Genomic DNA, 14,366 nt, shown 5'->3' with positions numbered 1-14,366 from the left:
TCCTCTATGGATACAACTGACTAACGCAATCTGTTGCTAGCATAGACTTAAAATAAAATATAGACTGAGCATCTCATTCATAAATAGCTGGATCATGCGGTCAGACAACGTCTTGTTATTGTTGTGTTATTGTTTTAGGTTATAACGAGTGCGACACGAGCGATAGATAGGTTGTCTCTGTCATAACGGTCGTTCCCTGACGACTCTGCCGAGAAACACAACACTGTCTTTCGTTTCTCAAGTACACCTGAACTCTCCGTATCATAGCCGGGTAACTTTTTTATTTTAATGAAGCTATAATTAAATTAAAAATATATCGTATTTAAACTTTTTTATATTTTATTAAGATTTAGGACAGGGTTTTTGGAATAAAAGTTTAAAAAAACGTCTTAGAGTCCAAAAAGGATAAAAATAATAAAATACACGTTATAGAAGAAATTTTATTAACGAAATTATTGTAATTTTTGAAATTAATAATAAATTATTAATTTTAGTCAAACATGTACAACCCCTAATATTAATCAAAACAGGATCTATTTCACAGATATAATAGAATCGGCGACAGGGAGAGAAAAAAAAATATGATTTTTGTAATTTTTTTCTGGTTAAGTGACGTCTTATTATGTAAATTAGAGAAAACATAAATCTGTTCCATTAAAGCAAGGAAGGTGATAGGAAGTGGATAATATGAAAACTACATTTATTTAACACGGTACTGTCTTTATTATAGCGGGTGCGTTCCAAAAGTGGCTCATCCTCAATTTTTTTTTATATTTTCAAATAGTTATGTTATGTTAGTATATGACATAAATTAGGATTGATTGACGCATTCAATTGTTTTTGGTCACTTCCTGTTTCACCGGAAATGAATATAACTTTTAATTTTTAAACTGTACCCTCGGTATATTTCTACTTTATTCGATAGAAAATGATAACAATTTAATTTTTAATAATAATATTGATTTCTGAATAGAGTGACATAGCATAATATGTCAACTTTTGACATTTTCGCATATGGTTTTATTGTAATTGTAACACGCGGTTCATAACGACAATTTGACTCGAAATACCAAAGTGTGTGGTATCAATATATTCATAAAAAAATGATTTTTCCAAATATGCTAATGAGTCTCCCTTGTTTCATTTGAAAAAATTGACATATGTATGATTAAAACTACGATTTGTACATCTTTTAATCGGCTTAAACAAGACACGAAACCCATTAGACGATCAAAACTATTTTTCCAAGGCTCCTTGATTAAAACTTAGTGTTTTTAACAACACCATGGCACCCTAGATTGAAATTTAAAATACGATTTGTTTTTAAGCGACAATGTCAAAAGTTGACATATGATAGTCATTCTATTCAGAGTGTCATTTTTTATTGAATAAAGTAGCAATATACCGAGGGTGCCTTTAAAAATCAAAAGATGTAATCATTTCGGTGAAACAGGAAGAGACCAAAAACAATTGAATACGTCAATAAATCCTAATTTATGTCATATACCTACTAACATACAAGTTTTTTTTGTATCTGAAAAAATAAAAAAGTTATAGGGGTGAGCCATTTTTGAGACGACCCGGTATATTAAAAAATATTGTTTCATAATGTAATATCATTTTAAAATTCTTGTATGTTATTTTAGATTCTGAAGATAATTTTAGAATAAACCGGAATATATTTTTAATAAAAACATTATTAATTATTAACAGGGTTATAATTATGGTTTTGTTACAATGTAAGTAAGTCAATATTGTAATGTAAGAGAAAAAATTCAGATTTTACATTTTACTAAAATATTATCTAAATAAGCGCCTTTCTACAACAACGCCACTGACACCTAATGGGTAAATTGAGAGTTGCCTACCGGTCGAAAGTCGTTTCAAGACTTAATTGGATTATTTAAGTCAAATTTCTTGCAAATTTGGCACTGGCGAACCATGTTTTATAGTTTTTGAACAGAAAAAGTCAATAAAATAAACACTTAAGGACTACAAGCTAAGAAAATGCGTTAATACAGCCGGGGAGATAGCGGCAACAAAGGTTTACCACACACGTGCGACACGTACTACAAGGTAATAAATGAATGAATAGGCTCCCTCGCCTCTAATCGGTGTTGTCATATTGTAAAGGACTTATCCTTATTAAACAGTATCCGACTTATAATTTAGTAGACTATATTTAATACATCTATGGAATATTAAAACCTACTTTATTAAACTGTAGTATTAATATCTCAATATATGTGTATAACAAGAAAAAAAATATTGATAATATTAAAGACGTGACAACATAGGCTGGATGAGGAAGGCTCGGTCGACTGTACCCAGAAGTAAACATGTGTGCAAAAAAGGTTGTTTGTCCGCGTTGAGATGTAAATAGTGTAGTCTATATTTTATTTTAAGTCTATGGTTGCTAGGAAATTCTATTAATTTTCACTGGATTTTTTTTTGTAAATGAACGAAAATTCATAAGTATAAAGTATAGTTGAAACCACTAATTTCGAGGTTCTGAATAAGGCTTAAGTATGTAAAATGAAATGTAGAAAGGAGACTGACCTTAATATAATTTATTGTACATCAAGGTTAATTATTCTTCCAATTTATTTAGCACCAAATATCAGTAAATGATCATCAAGTATCACATTCACTAATAAGAATTTAGTGCCGATATGAATATACCTATCTACATCCTACATATTTACTTGTTACAATTTATTAGGCCATTTAGAAAAATACTGATTACCTTTTTATGTAACACATAGATAGATCATATCTGATATTATTTATTGATATACAGGGTGGTCCGAACTGTATTCCGGTAACTTCGGCAGCATATTCTGCAGATAAAAATAAGTAAAAAGTTTGTATAAAAGTACGTCCTAAAATGCTTAGTTTCGGAGATACAGGGTGTAGAAATTTCATTTTTATTTCGATTTTTCCAAATAATTTCTGAAGGTCCGCCAATATTTTGATGAAAATTGATATCTGGGAGTTTTTTGACATGAGAAATTTGATTTTGATGTCAATATTACTCCTATTTGTAGAGGGCGCCACCTACAGATTTTTTAATTAGTTTGAACTGTAATAACTTTTCGTCCATACCTGTATAAAACTACTGAGTGAAAAAATATACATTTCCCTGATTTTTTACGTAAAAAATGTCTCTTGGTATCAATCGCTACGAGTGACTGTTCTCAAGATATTTAGAATGGAAATAGGCATTACATGTCATTATTGACAAAAAATAAACGTGTTGAGTGGATAATTATTAAAATGAAATGGTAGATTTGGAAACTTTTTCTTTTTCTTTTAATTAATCATAAATTTTTCTTTGAAAAAAATGGCGATAAAACAGTTTCTGTTGAACTTTTGGCACAAAAACATTTCAAATTTATGATTTCAGTCTGATAACTATTTAATCAACATGTTTAATTTATGTCAATGATGACAGATATTGATAATTTCGATTCAAAATATCTTGAGAACCATTGGTCGTAACGATTTTTACCAAGAGACATTTTTCACATAATAAAATCGTAAATGTATATTTTTTTTACTCAGTAGTTTTATACAGGTAAGGACGAAAAGTTATTACTCTTCCAACCAGTTAAAAATATGTAGGTGGCGCCGTCTAGAAGTAGAAGTCATATTGACATCAAAATCAAATTTCTCTCAAAAAACTTCCAGACACAATTTTCGGGAAATCATTTGGGAAAAAATCGAAATTAAAATGAAACTTCTCCATCCTGTATGTCTGAAACTAAGCATTTTAGGACATACATTTATACGAACTTTTTTACTTATTTTTATATACAGAATATGCTGCCGAAGTTTCCAGAATACTGTTCGGACCACCCTGTATAGAAAAAACAATTTAACACAATATTACTCACCGAAGCAAAAGATGGTCCAGAATAACTGCTATCCAGAGATACGCTGGTTAATGAAGTATTTTCCAAGTTCACACTTTCTTCCTCTGGAACGTTTGAAGCAGTTTCCGATTCCGACCGGGGTCTGGAAGCGGATATAAAGTCCGGAAACATATAATGGGCCTCCCGCACGTCCGGAAATTGGGAATGGTTCTCCAGATGAAGCTCTGGGGCTTCGTAGCGCCCTAGTTTCCGATTTTCTTCGACTTCGATGCGGATTTCGCGTTTCTTCTCTTCTCGAGCTCGACGTTGGCGTTTCTTGATCCTCGCATCCACTTGTTCTGTAAAGATAAATATGGTTAGAATACAAGCATATATATTAAAGAAAAATCTATGGTCTTTTGGGTTATCGTTGTTTGGTAACCCCGAACCTTAAAACAGCACATGTATATATAATGGTGGTAGAAAATTTTTAGCATAAGAAAGACATATAATTTTAATAGCAGATGTAGAAAGTAGACTGACCTTAATATAATAAATTATATATCAAGGTTAATTAAACTTCCTTTTAATTTAGCACTAAATTTAAGTAATTGATTGGAAAGGTTACAATCACTAATTATAATTTTGTGCTCAAATAAGATTGAAGGTGCTGAATAGGAAAATATATTACGTTAATCAAAATTAATACTAACCATCCAACAAAGGATGAAAACGAAATCATATTACCATAGAAACGCGTTTTAATTTGAGAGTTTAACTATATTTTCATATTTTTGTATTTTCCTGTAAAACGCTCTGGAAATTTGGAAAAGTATAAACGGGATTAACCATTTTAGAACAAGTTTTTTTCCTCTTGTAAAGACAATCCGGGGACATTAAACTTTAAAAGAGAAAAATCGAAAAAAAGGAATCGGAATTCTAATACCACTATCAATGTATTATTTATCCTTTAAGAGATCCAACATATCTCAAAATATTATCACAACTTAGAATATAATATTACTATCTGCATTTTTTTTTCAAAGTAGTCTTTGAACTAAATTACCTTTGAAATGATTCAAAGTCTCCTTGCTGACAATTGGTTGACGCAGGCGAATTTCAGCTATTTCAAATTGACAAGTGACAGGCAGATGTTGCAGATATCTCAATCTCCTGCGAAGCTCCTCTGTCATAGACCCTCCTTCTTTTTCTAATATCTTGCCTATCGAAATAAAAATATTAAAACCCATATAACGAAAAATCATTCCAACTTTTGTACTAATAGAATTAAAAAAAGAGTGTATATTTTTTTATGTAATAATGGAATTAGTAAAAAGGCACTTTTATTAGAAAGGGATAAAAAGGTTAATAAAAATAATTCTGACGATCGTTGAAAAATAAAACATTAATAATACAGATATAGCTTGTTCAGTGATCATTCAACGTCACGTCATATACTGTCGAACTATCTTTCACTTAACAACCAGATGAAAGAGATTGGTGACGTCATTACAGCATTTCGTAAATTGCACATTGTTTTTAGTAACTGTCATTGTAATTTGATACTAGGGGTTATCATTTTATTGACGGACATCGGTCACTGTCAAAATTCCAAATATAGATCATACCAAACAAGCATAAATTCTAAAATTAAAATCTTTATATAATTACCTGTTATAGTTTTAGGCCCAAACTCCAAAGAACCATAAGTGTGTTCCAGCATTTTTGCGTTGATGGCGTGCAAATAGATATGCTGACCATCAGAGGCTTAAGAAAAATCAATTTTTAAAATGATCATCCCGAAAACTCAATCAGAAATCTTACCTTGATAAAAATAATGAAACTTTGTAGCAGAATCTCCATTTTCACCATTTTCTACAGCATGTTGTTCGGAAACATTTTCATTACTATCAGTTTGTTGATTCTTTTCTTGATTTAGTTGATGGGAATCATCACTCAACACCAGCTGTCTTCTAGCTTCCAACAACTGGACAGCTTCGTCGATAAAACACTTCTCTGGACAATCTTCATCTTGAACGGTTTGCACTTCCAATTCTGTCGCTTCCTTATCAATAATATCCAAGATATTTTGAGTATTGGCCAACAATAATTTCGAATGACATCCAAAGATACCACTGTCCGACATGTTAAAAATGTTGTTGCTATCGCGCATTTCACTGTCTGCCGGATAGGCGATCAAACTGCCTCTTCGTCTCTTCATAAGTTTGAATGTTATAGTGTTGTCGATGTTGAAGGTCTTGTGCGAAGTTACAGTAACGCTATGTAGAAATTTAAAAATATGTAATGGAATGTATAACGATCTGGTCATCGAAACTGTGTGGTCTGGATTTTAACGTGTAAGACAGTATACTAAGGGCTGGCAAAGGTTAGTCTTGGGTCGAGATTTTCGTATGTATGAAGAATATAATGCGTTTATAATGTACTGAACAAAGAGAGGACAGTAAACACGTTGCCAAACGTATGAAATAAACCGAGAAACTGTGCACATCCACATCGCTAAGAGGAAGGGGATATAGCAGATTTGTCGCAGTTGACCGGTCGACCCAATCAATACCTCTGTCAGTACTTAAAGTTCTAGGGAAAGGTGTACTACATCATGCGTTCAGCTTCACGATTTAATTATGTCTCGTGATACTTTATTTGTTTACTTACTATCGAGTCGTTGTAATTTTCCCTATAGCTTGGAAATTTTTAAGTGCAAGCTAGAAACACTTGCATTTTTGGTAAAAATAAGTGGAATTGAGTGGGTGTTCGATAGTGGTCGCGCTATTAGAACTCTGAATTCAAAAATCGATATCTCGAAATCTATTAGAAATAATAGATTGTAGTTTTTTCAAGAACTTTGTTAATACTTCTGCTGTATTTTCTTTGTAGACAGTATGTGAAAATTTTTATCAATAAAAAAATTACATGATTGCTGAAAATTGCTATGCTCTAAAAGTAAATGGATGGATTGTTTACAATTTTTGAATGGAAAAAACAACCTTATCGAATTTTTCTTATGTAAACATATTGTAAAATATCCGATCTTGAAAATAAAAAAAGTTTCAATATCTAAAGTGGTTCTTGAGTTATGGCCTGTTATGTGTTAAAAAGTTGAGTTTATAAATTATCGCTATTACTGGCGTTTTCTCGTTATAAAAAAAATGACACCCTAACGATATCCTTACAATTCCATTTCAGATGCTCAGAAACATTACAAACCTAGGTATACCCAAACCTAATGATTTTATCTAGTTATCTCTTGAAAAAAAAGTCTTTTAAAAATAAGCGTTTTGCGTTCGTGAGTTTACTTTACTTGACAGGGAAAGGCGTATCGGCAACGCCGCAACAGCACACCGTCGCGCGTCGCGTCGGTCGGTCGCATTTCTCTCACTCCGACTTAATAAGATCCCTATGCGATTTACTTCCACACATGTAAATGCCGACCCAAAAGTAACAGTTGCCAGCACGGTATAGACAGCTGAATGACAAATAAAATGTATTAAAAAGAGATAAAAGTTGGAAGATAAAAATTTCTTCTATGCGATATTGACCGATTTTGCATTAAAATTTCAAACCGCACAAGTAGGCGTTAACAAAAAATGTTGCATCTAGTGCCGGGTCCAGACCAAGCAGACAAAACAACGACAAGACAGAAACATTCATGTTTTACGACAAAATTGCGACAAATCCAATACATTTCTGCAACATTTTTGTCTCAATTTTGTTTTGTTTCAAAATTAGGAGACTTTTCAATGTCCCGTCTCGAGTCGGTAAAGATCAAAGTGTTTATGTTTTGTTGGTATATTTTACGACAAGTTGTCGGCGCAGTGTGGATGGTGTGTGCTGCCAACAGTAGGAGACCAGTGAAATCACACATAGTTAATAAAATTCATTCGAAACAACTAAACTTTTGACTTTGATGTACTTTTGTCCTTGGTGTGGACAATTTGTTTCAAGTTTGTCTTGTCAGAATTCCCCTTTTTTGTCGCAAGTTTGTCTTGTTTTTGTCTCAAAATCGTGTTTACTCTTTGTCGCCTTGGTCTGGACCTGGCATAGGGTTGGAACTTTATTTTTCACAATTAGTTACTTATTTTACTACAGGGTTAATAGATTACATTAAGCTTAGATATATTATCTTCATTTCAGTAGTATAGGTACATGAAAGTTTTTAAAATAGGTTTTTACACAAATTTTACTACAAACGTAAAAACCGGCAACACTGTATGCCGCTTTTGATTTTGCCTCTCTGTCTGTCAATAGGTCATTTATATTATCTGTCTTACACGTTGAAATCCAAACCACACTTCTAAAATGACCAAATCATTTACCAAATCGGTATATCGTGATATGTATCATGATATAACGATTTGGTCATTTTAGAAGTGTGGTCTGGATTTTAACGTGTAAGACAGTGATGTAGGCAGCTTAATGAAAAATCAGATGTATTAAAAAGACATAAAAGTTGGGCTGATACATTTCTTCTATACGATATTGCCGGATTTTGCATCAAAATTTCAAAGTGCACAAGTAGGCGTTTACGAAAAATGTTGCATCTAGGGTTGGAACTTTATTTTTCACAATTAGTTACTCATTTTACTACAGCTGTAATAGATTATATTTAGTTTAGACATATTATTTTCATTTCAGTTGTATACATGAAAGTTTTTAAAATAGGTTAATTTTTTCCTACACACGTAAAAACCGGCAACACTGTATGCCGCTTTTGATTTTGTCTCTCTCTCTGTCAACCGGTCATTTATATTTATCTCTGTCGCATGCATTATAATACAGACCACGCAGATGAACTGTCCAGAATGGTATAATATGTAATGTCTGGAACTTTTCACGTTTTTTCTAAATGAAATATGAATTATACTTAGATATTATTTTTATGAAAATAAAAATAAATTACATAATTCAATAATATATTGTCAGATTCCTTATTCATTTGTTACATTTTTGATTATGTAAAAAACACACAGGAGAATCTTTTTAATTTTCCAAAAATCAAAATTTCACAAAGCCAAAAAGAACAGGTAATGTGTACTCAACATTTTGGAAATGCTTATAAAATAATCTGTATACAATTTAGAGAAAATCTCAAATAAAACTCCAATCAACTAAAGAATCTGGATTGATCATAATATATTGTTAGCAAAGTCTGTCATTGAAAACATCATTGAAAAAATGTCAGAAAATTTATATATTTATATTTATAATATACTTTTAAATAAAAAAAATAAAAAATAAATAAATTAAATGACGTTGACATTTGTCACTGTTACTGCGCAATAGACAAATACCAGATATAAGAGGAGTTCAGATAGGGAAATGAAATAAAAAACATACAATAAGAAAGTTGGTTTGTCTAGTACAGGTACCTCGTATAACACGCTGACTGATTTGTTATTGAATAAAATAAATGTGAATAAATCCAATTATTGGCAAATATTTACCTTTTGAGGTCTCCCTTCTTTACAGCATCATAGCAGATAGGGCACTTCCTCCAATCCTTGTCCGAGAGAGCTAAATAATGCAAGATGCAGGACCAACAGTAGATATGGCCGCATTTTGTCATTTTAGCTGCCACTGGTGGATATAGACAAATGGGACAAGAAGGCTCCTCATTAACTTGCACATTCTATAAAGTCGAGGAAAAAACTTGACATTATTGCATTGAGTTACTGAAAAAGTTTCATAATAATAACTCATGATAATATCCATTTATTGCAAATTGCAAGATTTGTCAAAATAGCTGTAAAATGAAACACAAAAGGCCTCATAGTGGCCTTTGAAATGACAAGTCGGTAAAAATTCTGTCAGGCGCACCCCTATTTATACCAAAAACTTGTCACGAATGAATATTTAACTAAAAAGAATAGTAATGCCCATCGCTACCCCTTTAAGCTTTTATGGGTACAGTATTTGACGTTCAAATTATTACAGTATGCCGCTGTTGGACGGCATTTATCTACCAGGACAAGTTCATACCACAATCAACGACAAATTAATTCAATATTCCACCAGCATTTACAGATATAGCTACTGTGACGCAGTTTTATTTTCTATCATACTATGTTTTTCTGATTATATCAAAAGAACCAAAGAAAGAAGATAATCTGACAGTAGAAATTTATAAAAAATTATATGGTAATTATTGGAAAAACTGGAAATCGTCCGATATGCACAAAAATTGGTATACACCAATGACCTCTAAATAAAGTAGACACGGCATTTCATTCATAAAAAGAAAAAGATCAGAATCAGACATTCGTTTCTTGTTCTATTCGAGTGGGAACAAGACGGGCTGATCGCAGTCATGAAGGATTCCCGAGAGAATGGCAACGCTGTTCAGAGATCTTGAGAATGTGTGCCAGTGGCGTAGTTACTTTGTAATATATAATTTATAATATTATATTCTCGTGAATATGATTTTTGGATACGATATATTGTTGTGCTAGATGGCTCTTCAAATTTTGAAAATGACTACTTCTATACTCCAATCACTTCTATACGCGAAAATAACTAATTGAAATTATGATATGCACATTTCCATAGTAATGTCTGTAAATTGCTCCAGTAGTAATATAATCCATCAAGCGTTCAATGAATACGAGCCGAAGACGACTTTTATAAAACATTTATGTGAATTAATGGTATTATTTTGATTGAAGCAACGGTGAAAAATGAGAATATTTTAAAACTGTCGTGACGAATTGCAATTTAATATTAGGTATAAAAATATTACTATTTATAACAACAATAATAAAGATCTTTGTTAAACAAAAGAAAATTTCTAAAATATTTACTTATTTCGGGATCAGTTTCTTCGCGGATAATCGGGACCTTGTACTGAATAAATAATTGACTATTCAATAAAACATATCAAACAAAGACGCATTCATCTTTTAAACTATATAATTTTTTTAGTCTTAATAAACAAAACAAAAAATACATTCCTCTATTACCACAAAAATTATACTATCAAAAAAAACGGCGTCAAAAATGACAATCGGTGATAATTTTGGCAAGGTGATATGTCATGACCCCTACTCTTGTTTTTTTTTAATGACACTTACTGGCAGTAGTACGCCTTAAGGTTGTATTTGATTTTTAAATGGTGTAATATAAATTCGAAATTTTTTTTTTGGATATCGATTTGTGTTTCTGGAAACGTTCTATCGTTTTATAATTTTTCTATAATCAGTATTAGTTTTTGACAAGTTTTATGTCAATTTTTAATAAATGACATCTAGAAATAGACCTCGCCAAAATTATATTCGATTGTTATTCCCAGCAGTCTTTGACGCCGTTTTTTTTTCGATCATACGGTATTTAGTATGTAATATCCATTATATAAATCTATTTTGATTTTACACTTAAAAAATCATCTTTAATAACTAAAAATCCTAATAACAATCAGTATGATCGAAAAAAAGGCGTCCAGTTGGCTTAGAAATGAACATCGATGACATTCCTCATACACGCCGTTTTTTTTCGATCATATGGTAATCACTATTGAACATTTTTCGTAATTGTGACATCTTTAATTTTTTTATATATTTTTTCAACAAATTAATATTCGCATTTGTATACTTGGTTTTGATAATATTTAAATATTATGATCAAGATATTCAATAAAACCAAACGTGACGAAACTAACTTAATGTAATGGTTCAGTACTTATAACGGTACATTCCAAAACTGTGTGATTTACTAATATTTTCAAAGATTTTTTCCTATTTTACCTTTCGGCACCGCACTGATGTAACATAGCCTTACTCACCTTCGAAATCAAACTAGGTTTAAATCGTCTCTATTTTTGCAAATTAAGCAAGTTCGCACCATTGTCTTATTGTTTCTGAATAAAATCACTAAAAATAATACCACAAAACACTAAAATATCTGGAAATCACCTCATAAAACATTTCGAAAAACCACAACACATTGGCAACGCCGTAAAGCAATTTATGAACGAATTCGAACTGGATGTTTTGTTGGCTGCCTGAATTTAGGAGGAAAGATAGTAAAATGCGTACGTTTTCAGTATCAGCTGGCGTTGCGACGTTGTCGATTGTTTTATGTTAAATTTCTTAAAATCTAAAAATTATAATTACAGAAGATTTAAATAACGGCTAATGCTGATTGGGAGTACATAGTTCGTGATACTAGGCTACCTTTAATTATTATCGGTGTAAAGTATTCTACAACGTAATCTATATTTGGAATTCCTGGTTTACAATGTGGGTTAGCTATCCCTGTACGTATACGTAGGTAAGATTTCCTTTTAAATGTGGTCGAAGTGGAAATTTGGCATACATGCAATTTTCTAAGGCAATGATGGATTTCGCCAAAATGTAAGTCGCCGGGTCTAATTTATTTCGATGTCATTGGTATACACCCTATTTTGAAGTCCTAGATTACGAATCTGAACTTTTTTCTGGCGGTCCCTTACCTTTCTTCAGAAAAACAAAAAATTATTTCAACATTGAATTTTTCTTAATTTCTCATATTTTTAAGGTTTTCTTTTAAAGGCACATTTTGTTAAATATTCAATGAACAATCAGCTTTTTGCTATTTTCCGTTATTTTTTTTACCAATTCTATACATAATAGAGGAAAATTTGCTAAAATAAATCTGTAAACAATCTGAAAATGTTGGGTTATGTGTTTCGCACATTTAAAGCAATGTTGCCAATGCTAAACATAAATTTAGCGCTTTTTTGGTCAGTCTGGGATTACGAAACGCAGTCGCCAGGGGAATGGTTTCTACCCATGACTATTTTACCAACAAGATCTGACTATTTTTAACCACAAAGTTGCACGAAAGAGTTAAATAATTATTGTCAGATTCCTCATTCATTTGTTACATTATGAATCATGTAAAAACTCACAGGAGAATCTTTTTAGTTTTCCAAAATTTAAAATTTCACAAAGCCAAAAAGAACAGACAATGTGTACTCAACATTTTGGAAATGCTTTAAGATAATGTATAACAGAGAAAATTACTTACCACTTGTTCAATAAAATTCCAATCAACTAAAGCATCCGGATTGATCATATATTGTCTGTAATCACCTTTTCCATTCACAATAAATTGACAACTATAAAATACACAAAAAAAAAATACATAAATAGATAGAAAATATAAGAACAAAATTTATTTCAAATTAGTATTTTGATTAAAAATGTGGACAACTGTTTGCTAAATATATGTATTATTGTTTATATAATGAGACATATAGAATTGAACAATTTTATTAAAGTTAATATAACCAGTTGTTAATATAAACAGAGGCACTAGTTTCGTGCAAATTGGCGGGAAATTAAAAGATGACCAATCATTATCTTGACAATATAATCCACGTGACATCACAACATGCAACTGAACACACTGGTTATACCTGTATTATAAACAGAAACTTACTTTGCCTGTAGAAAATGTTCCTTATTATATTTATGCTTTCTAGTTCCCAACATTTTCCCAACTGATTTATCCCCATCCCTTTTCTCTTGTTCCTGACTCTCTCTAGGAGCAAATGAAAAATTCAATAAATGATTCAGGCTTTGCTTTTTGCTGCCTGCAAATAATAAATAAGATATTTTATTATATTACAAAAAAAAAACAGTAAGAAAGCAATAAGTACCTGGTAAAAAAACCGATCCCAATTCTGGTTCGTCAAATTCATCTAAGCCGGTCTCCTCAATTCGAGAAACTGCACCTGAGAATTGGACTAATATAACAAAAACTAAAAAATATATTATAAAATAGTCACCTGAGTAGTAATACCCACGAGGTTTCGGTCTTTTATCAGAGGCTTTAGTGTTGCGCTGAGGTTGGGGTTTACGACATGTTTCGTTAGCTTTGGAGAATCCACAGGGTGGCTCGCGGCGCCTTTTGGCACCGCGGGGCCAGGCTTTCCCCGGGGACACATCTAAAACACATTATCATTTCAAATATTGACGCTGTACTTTCTGTTTAACAACGAAATCGACATTCGAAGATAAGAAAGTTCAAAATCCAGGCACTGAGCAGTGAATTGCATCAAATTTTGGCAAAGCTATAAGTCGCATATGCGCAGTAATTCGTCTCAAAGATTATGAACGAAACTAGAACAAAAGATCTCGTTACCTTGGTTTTTCTTAAGATCAGCCCCTGAAGACCCCTTGGACGAATTTGACGTATTGCGATTTCCTTTCTTCTCCATCTCCTCCAGACTTAAAAACTACGATTTGACGATGATGTGCACCTCCAAAAGGAGTGGCCACGCGAGATTTGATAGCAGACATTTTAAAAAGCCATGTTTACAAATCAGCAACAAGAAAAAACGGATAAATAATTCCTATTTTCCGTGTATTCGTTGTGCAGAGTAGGACTGTGGTAAAACTGGGGTAAGGGTTGGCGGGGAAAATTGACTCCCCCGTCGTCGAGACCGACGATTTTTTGCCGGAAAACTACACACGACCTCGCCACAGTAATGGCGACGAGAAAATAATTGATAAATAA

At 32.1% G+C, this 14,366-nt stretch overlaps 1 protein-coding gene across 2 annotated transcripts in view; it reads right to left on the bottom strand.

The window, feature by feature from the left end:
* The window catches only part of LOC115888571 (RING finger protein 10), a 22,957-nt gene extending 8,591 nt beyond the window's left edge, over positions 1–14,366 (bottom strand). The window contains exons 1-10 of one of the 2 annotated variants that reach the window (XM_030908331.1): positions 13,992–14,366; positions 13,636–13,794; positions 13,507–13,581; positions 13,287–13,440; positions 12,873–12,963; positions 9,317–9,501; positions 5,679–6,133; positions 5,526–5,621; positions 4,921–5,076; positions 3,897–4,213 (exon numbers count right to left, since the gene is read on the bottom strand). In XM_030908331.1, coding sequence (XP_030764191.1) covers positions 3,897–4,213; positions 4,921–5,076; positions 5,526–5,621; positions 5,679–6,133; positions 9,317–9,501; positions 12,873–12,963; positions 13,287–13,440; positions 13,507–13,581; positions 13,636–13,794; positions 13,992–14,067 — 1,764 coding nt within the window. In that variant the 5' untranslated portion in view covers positions 14,068–14,366. The remainder of the gene's footprint in view (positions 1–3,896; positions 4,214–4,920; positions 5,077–5,525; positions 5,622–5,678; positions 6,134–9,316; positions 9,502–12,872; positions 12,964–13,286; positions 13,441–13,506; positions 13,582–13,635; positions 13,795–13,991) is intronic. The other variant, XM_030908330.1, reaches the window with a different exon arrangement.

Source organism: Sitophilus oryzae, unplaced genomic scaffold, assembly GCF_002938485.1.
Source record: "Sitophilus oryzae breed Bouriz unplaced genomic scaffold, Soryzae_2.0 scaffold_801_pilon_pilon, whole genome shotgun sequence".
Classification (NCBI taxonomy): domain Eukaryota; kingdom Metazoa; phylum Arthropoda; class Insecta; order Coleoptera; family Curculionidae; genus Sitophilus; species Sitophilus oryzae.
The sequence above is the reverse complement of the archived record's forward strand: the minus strand, read 5'-3'. Positions and strand labels throughout refer to the sequence as shown.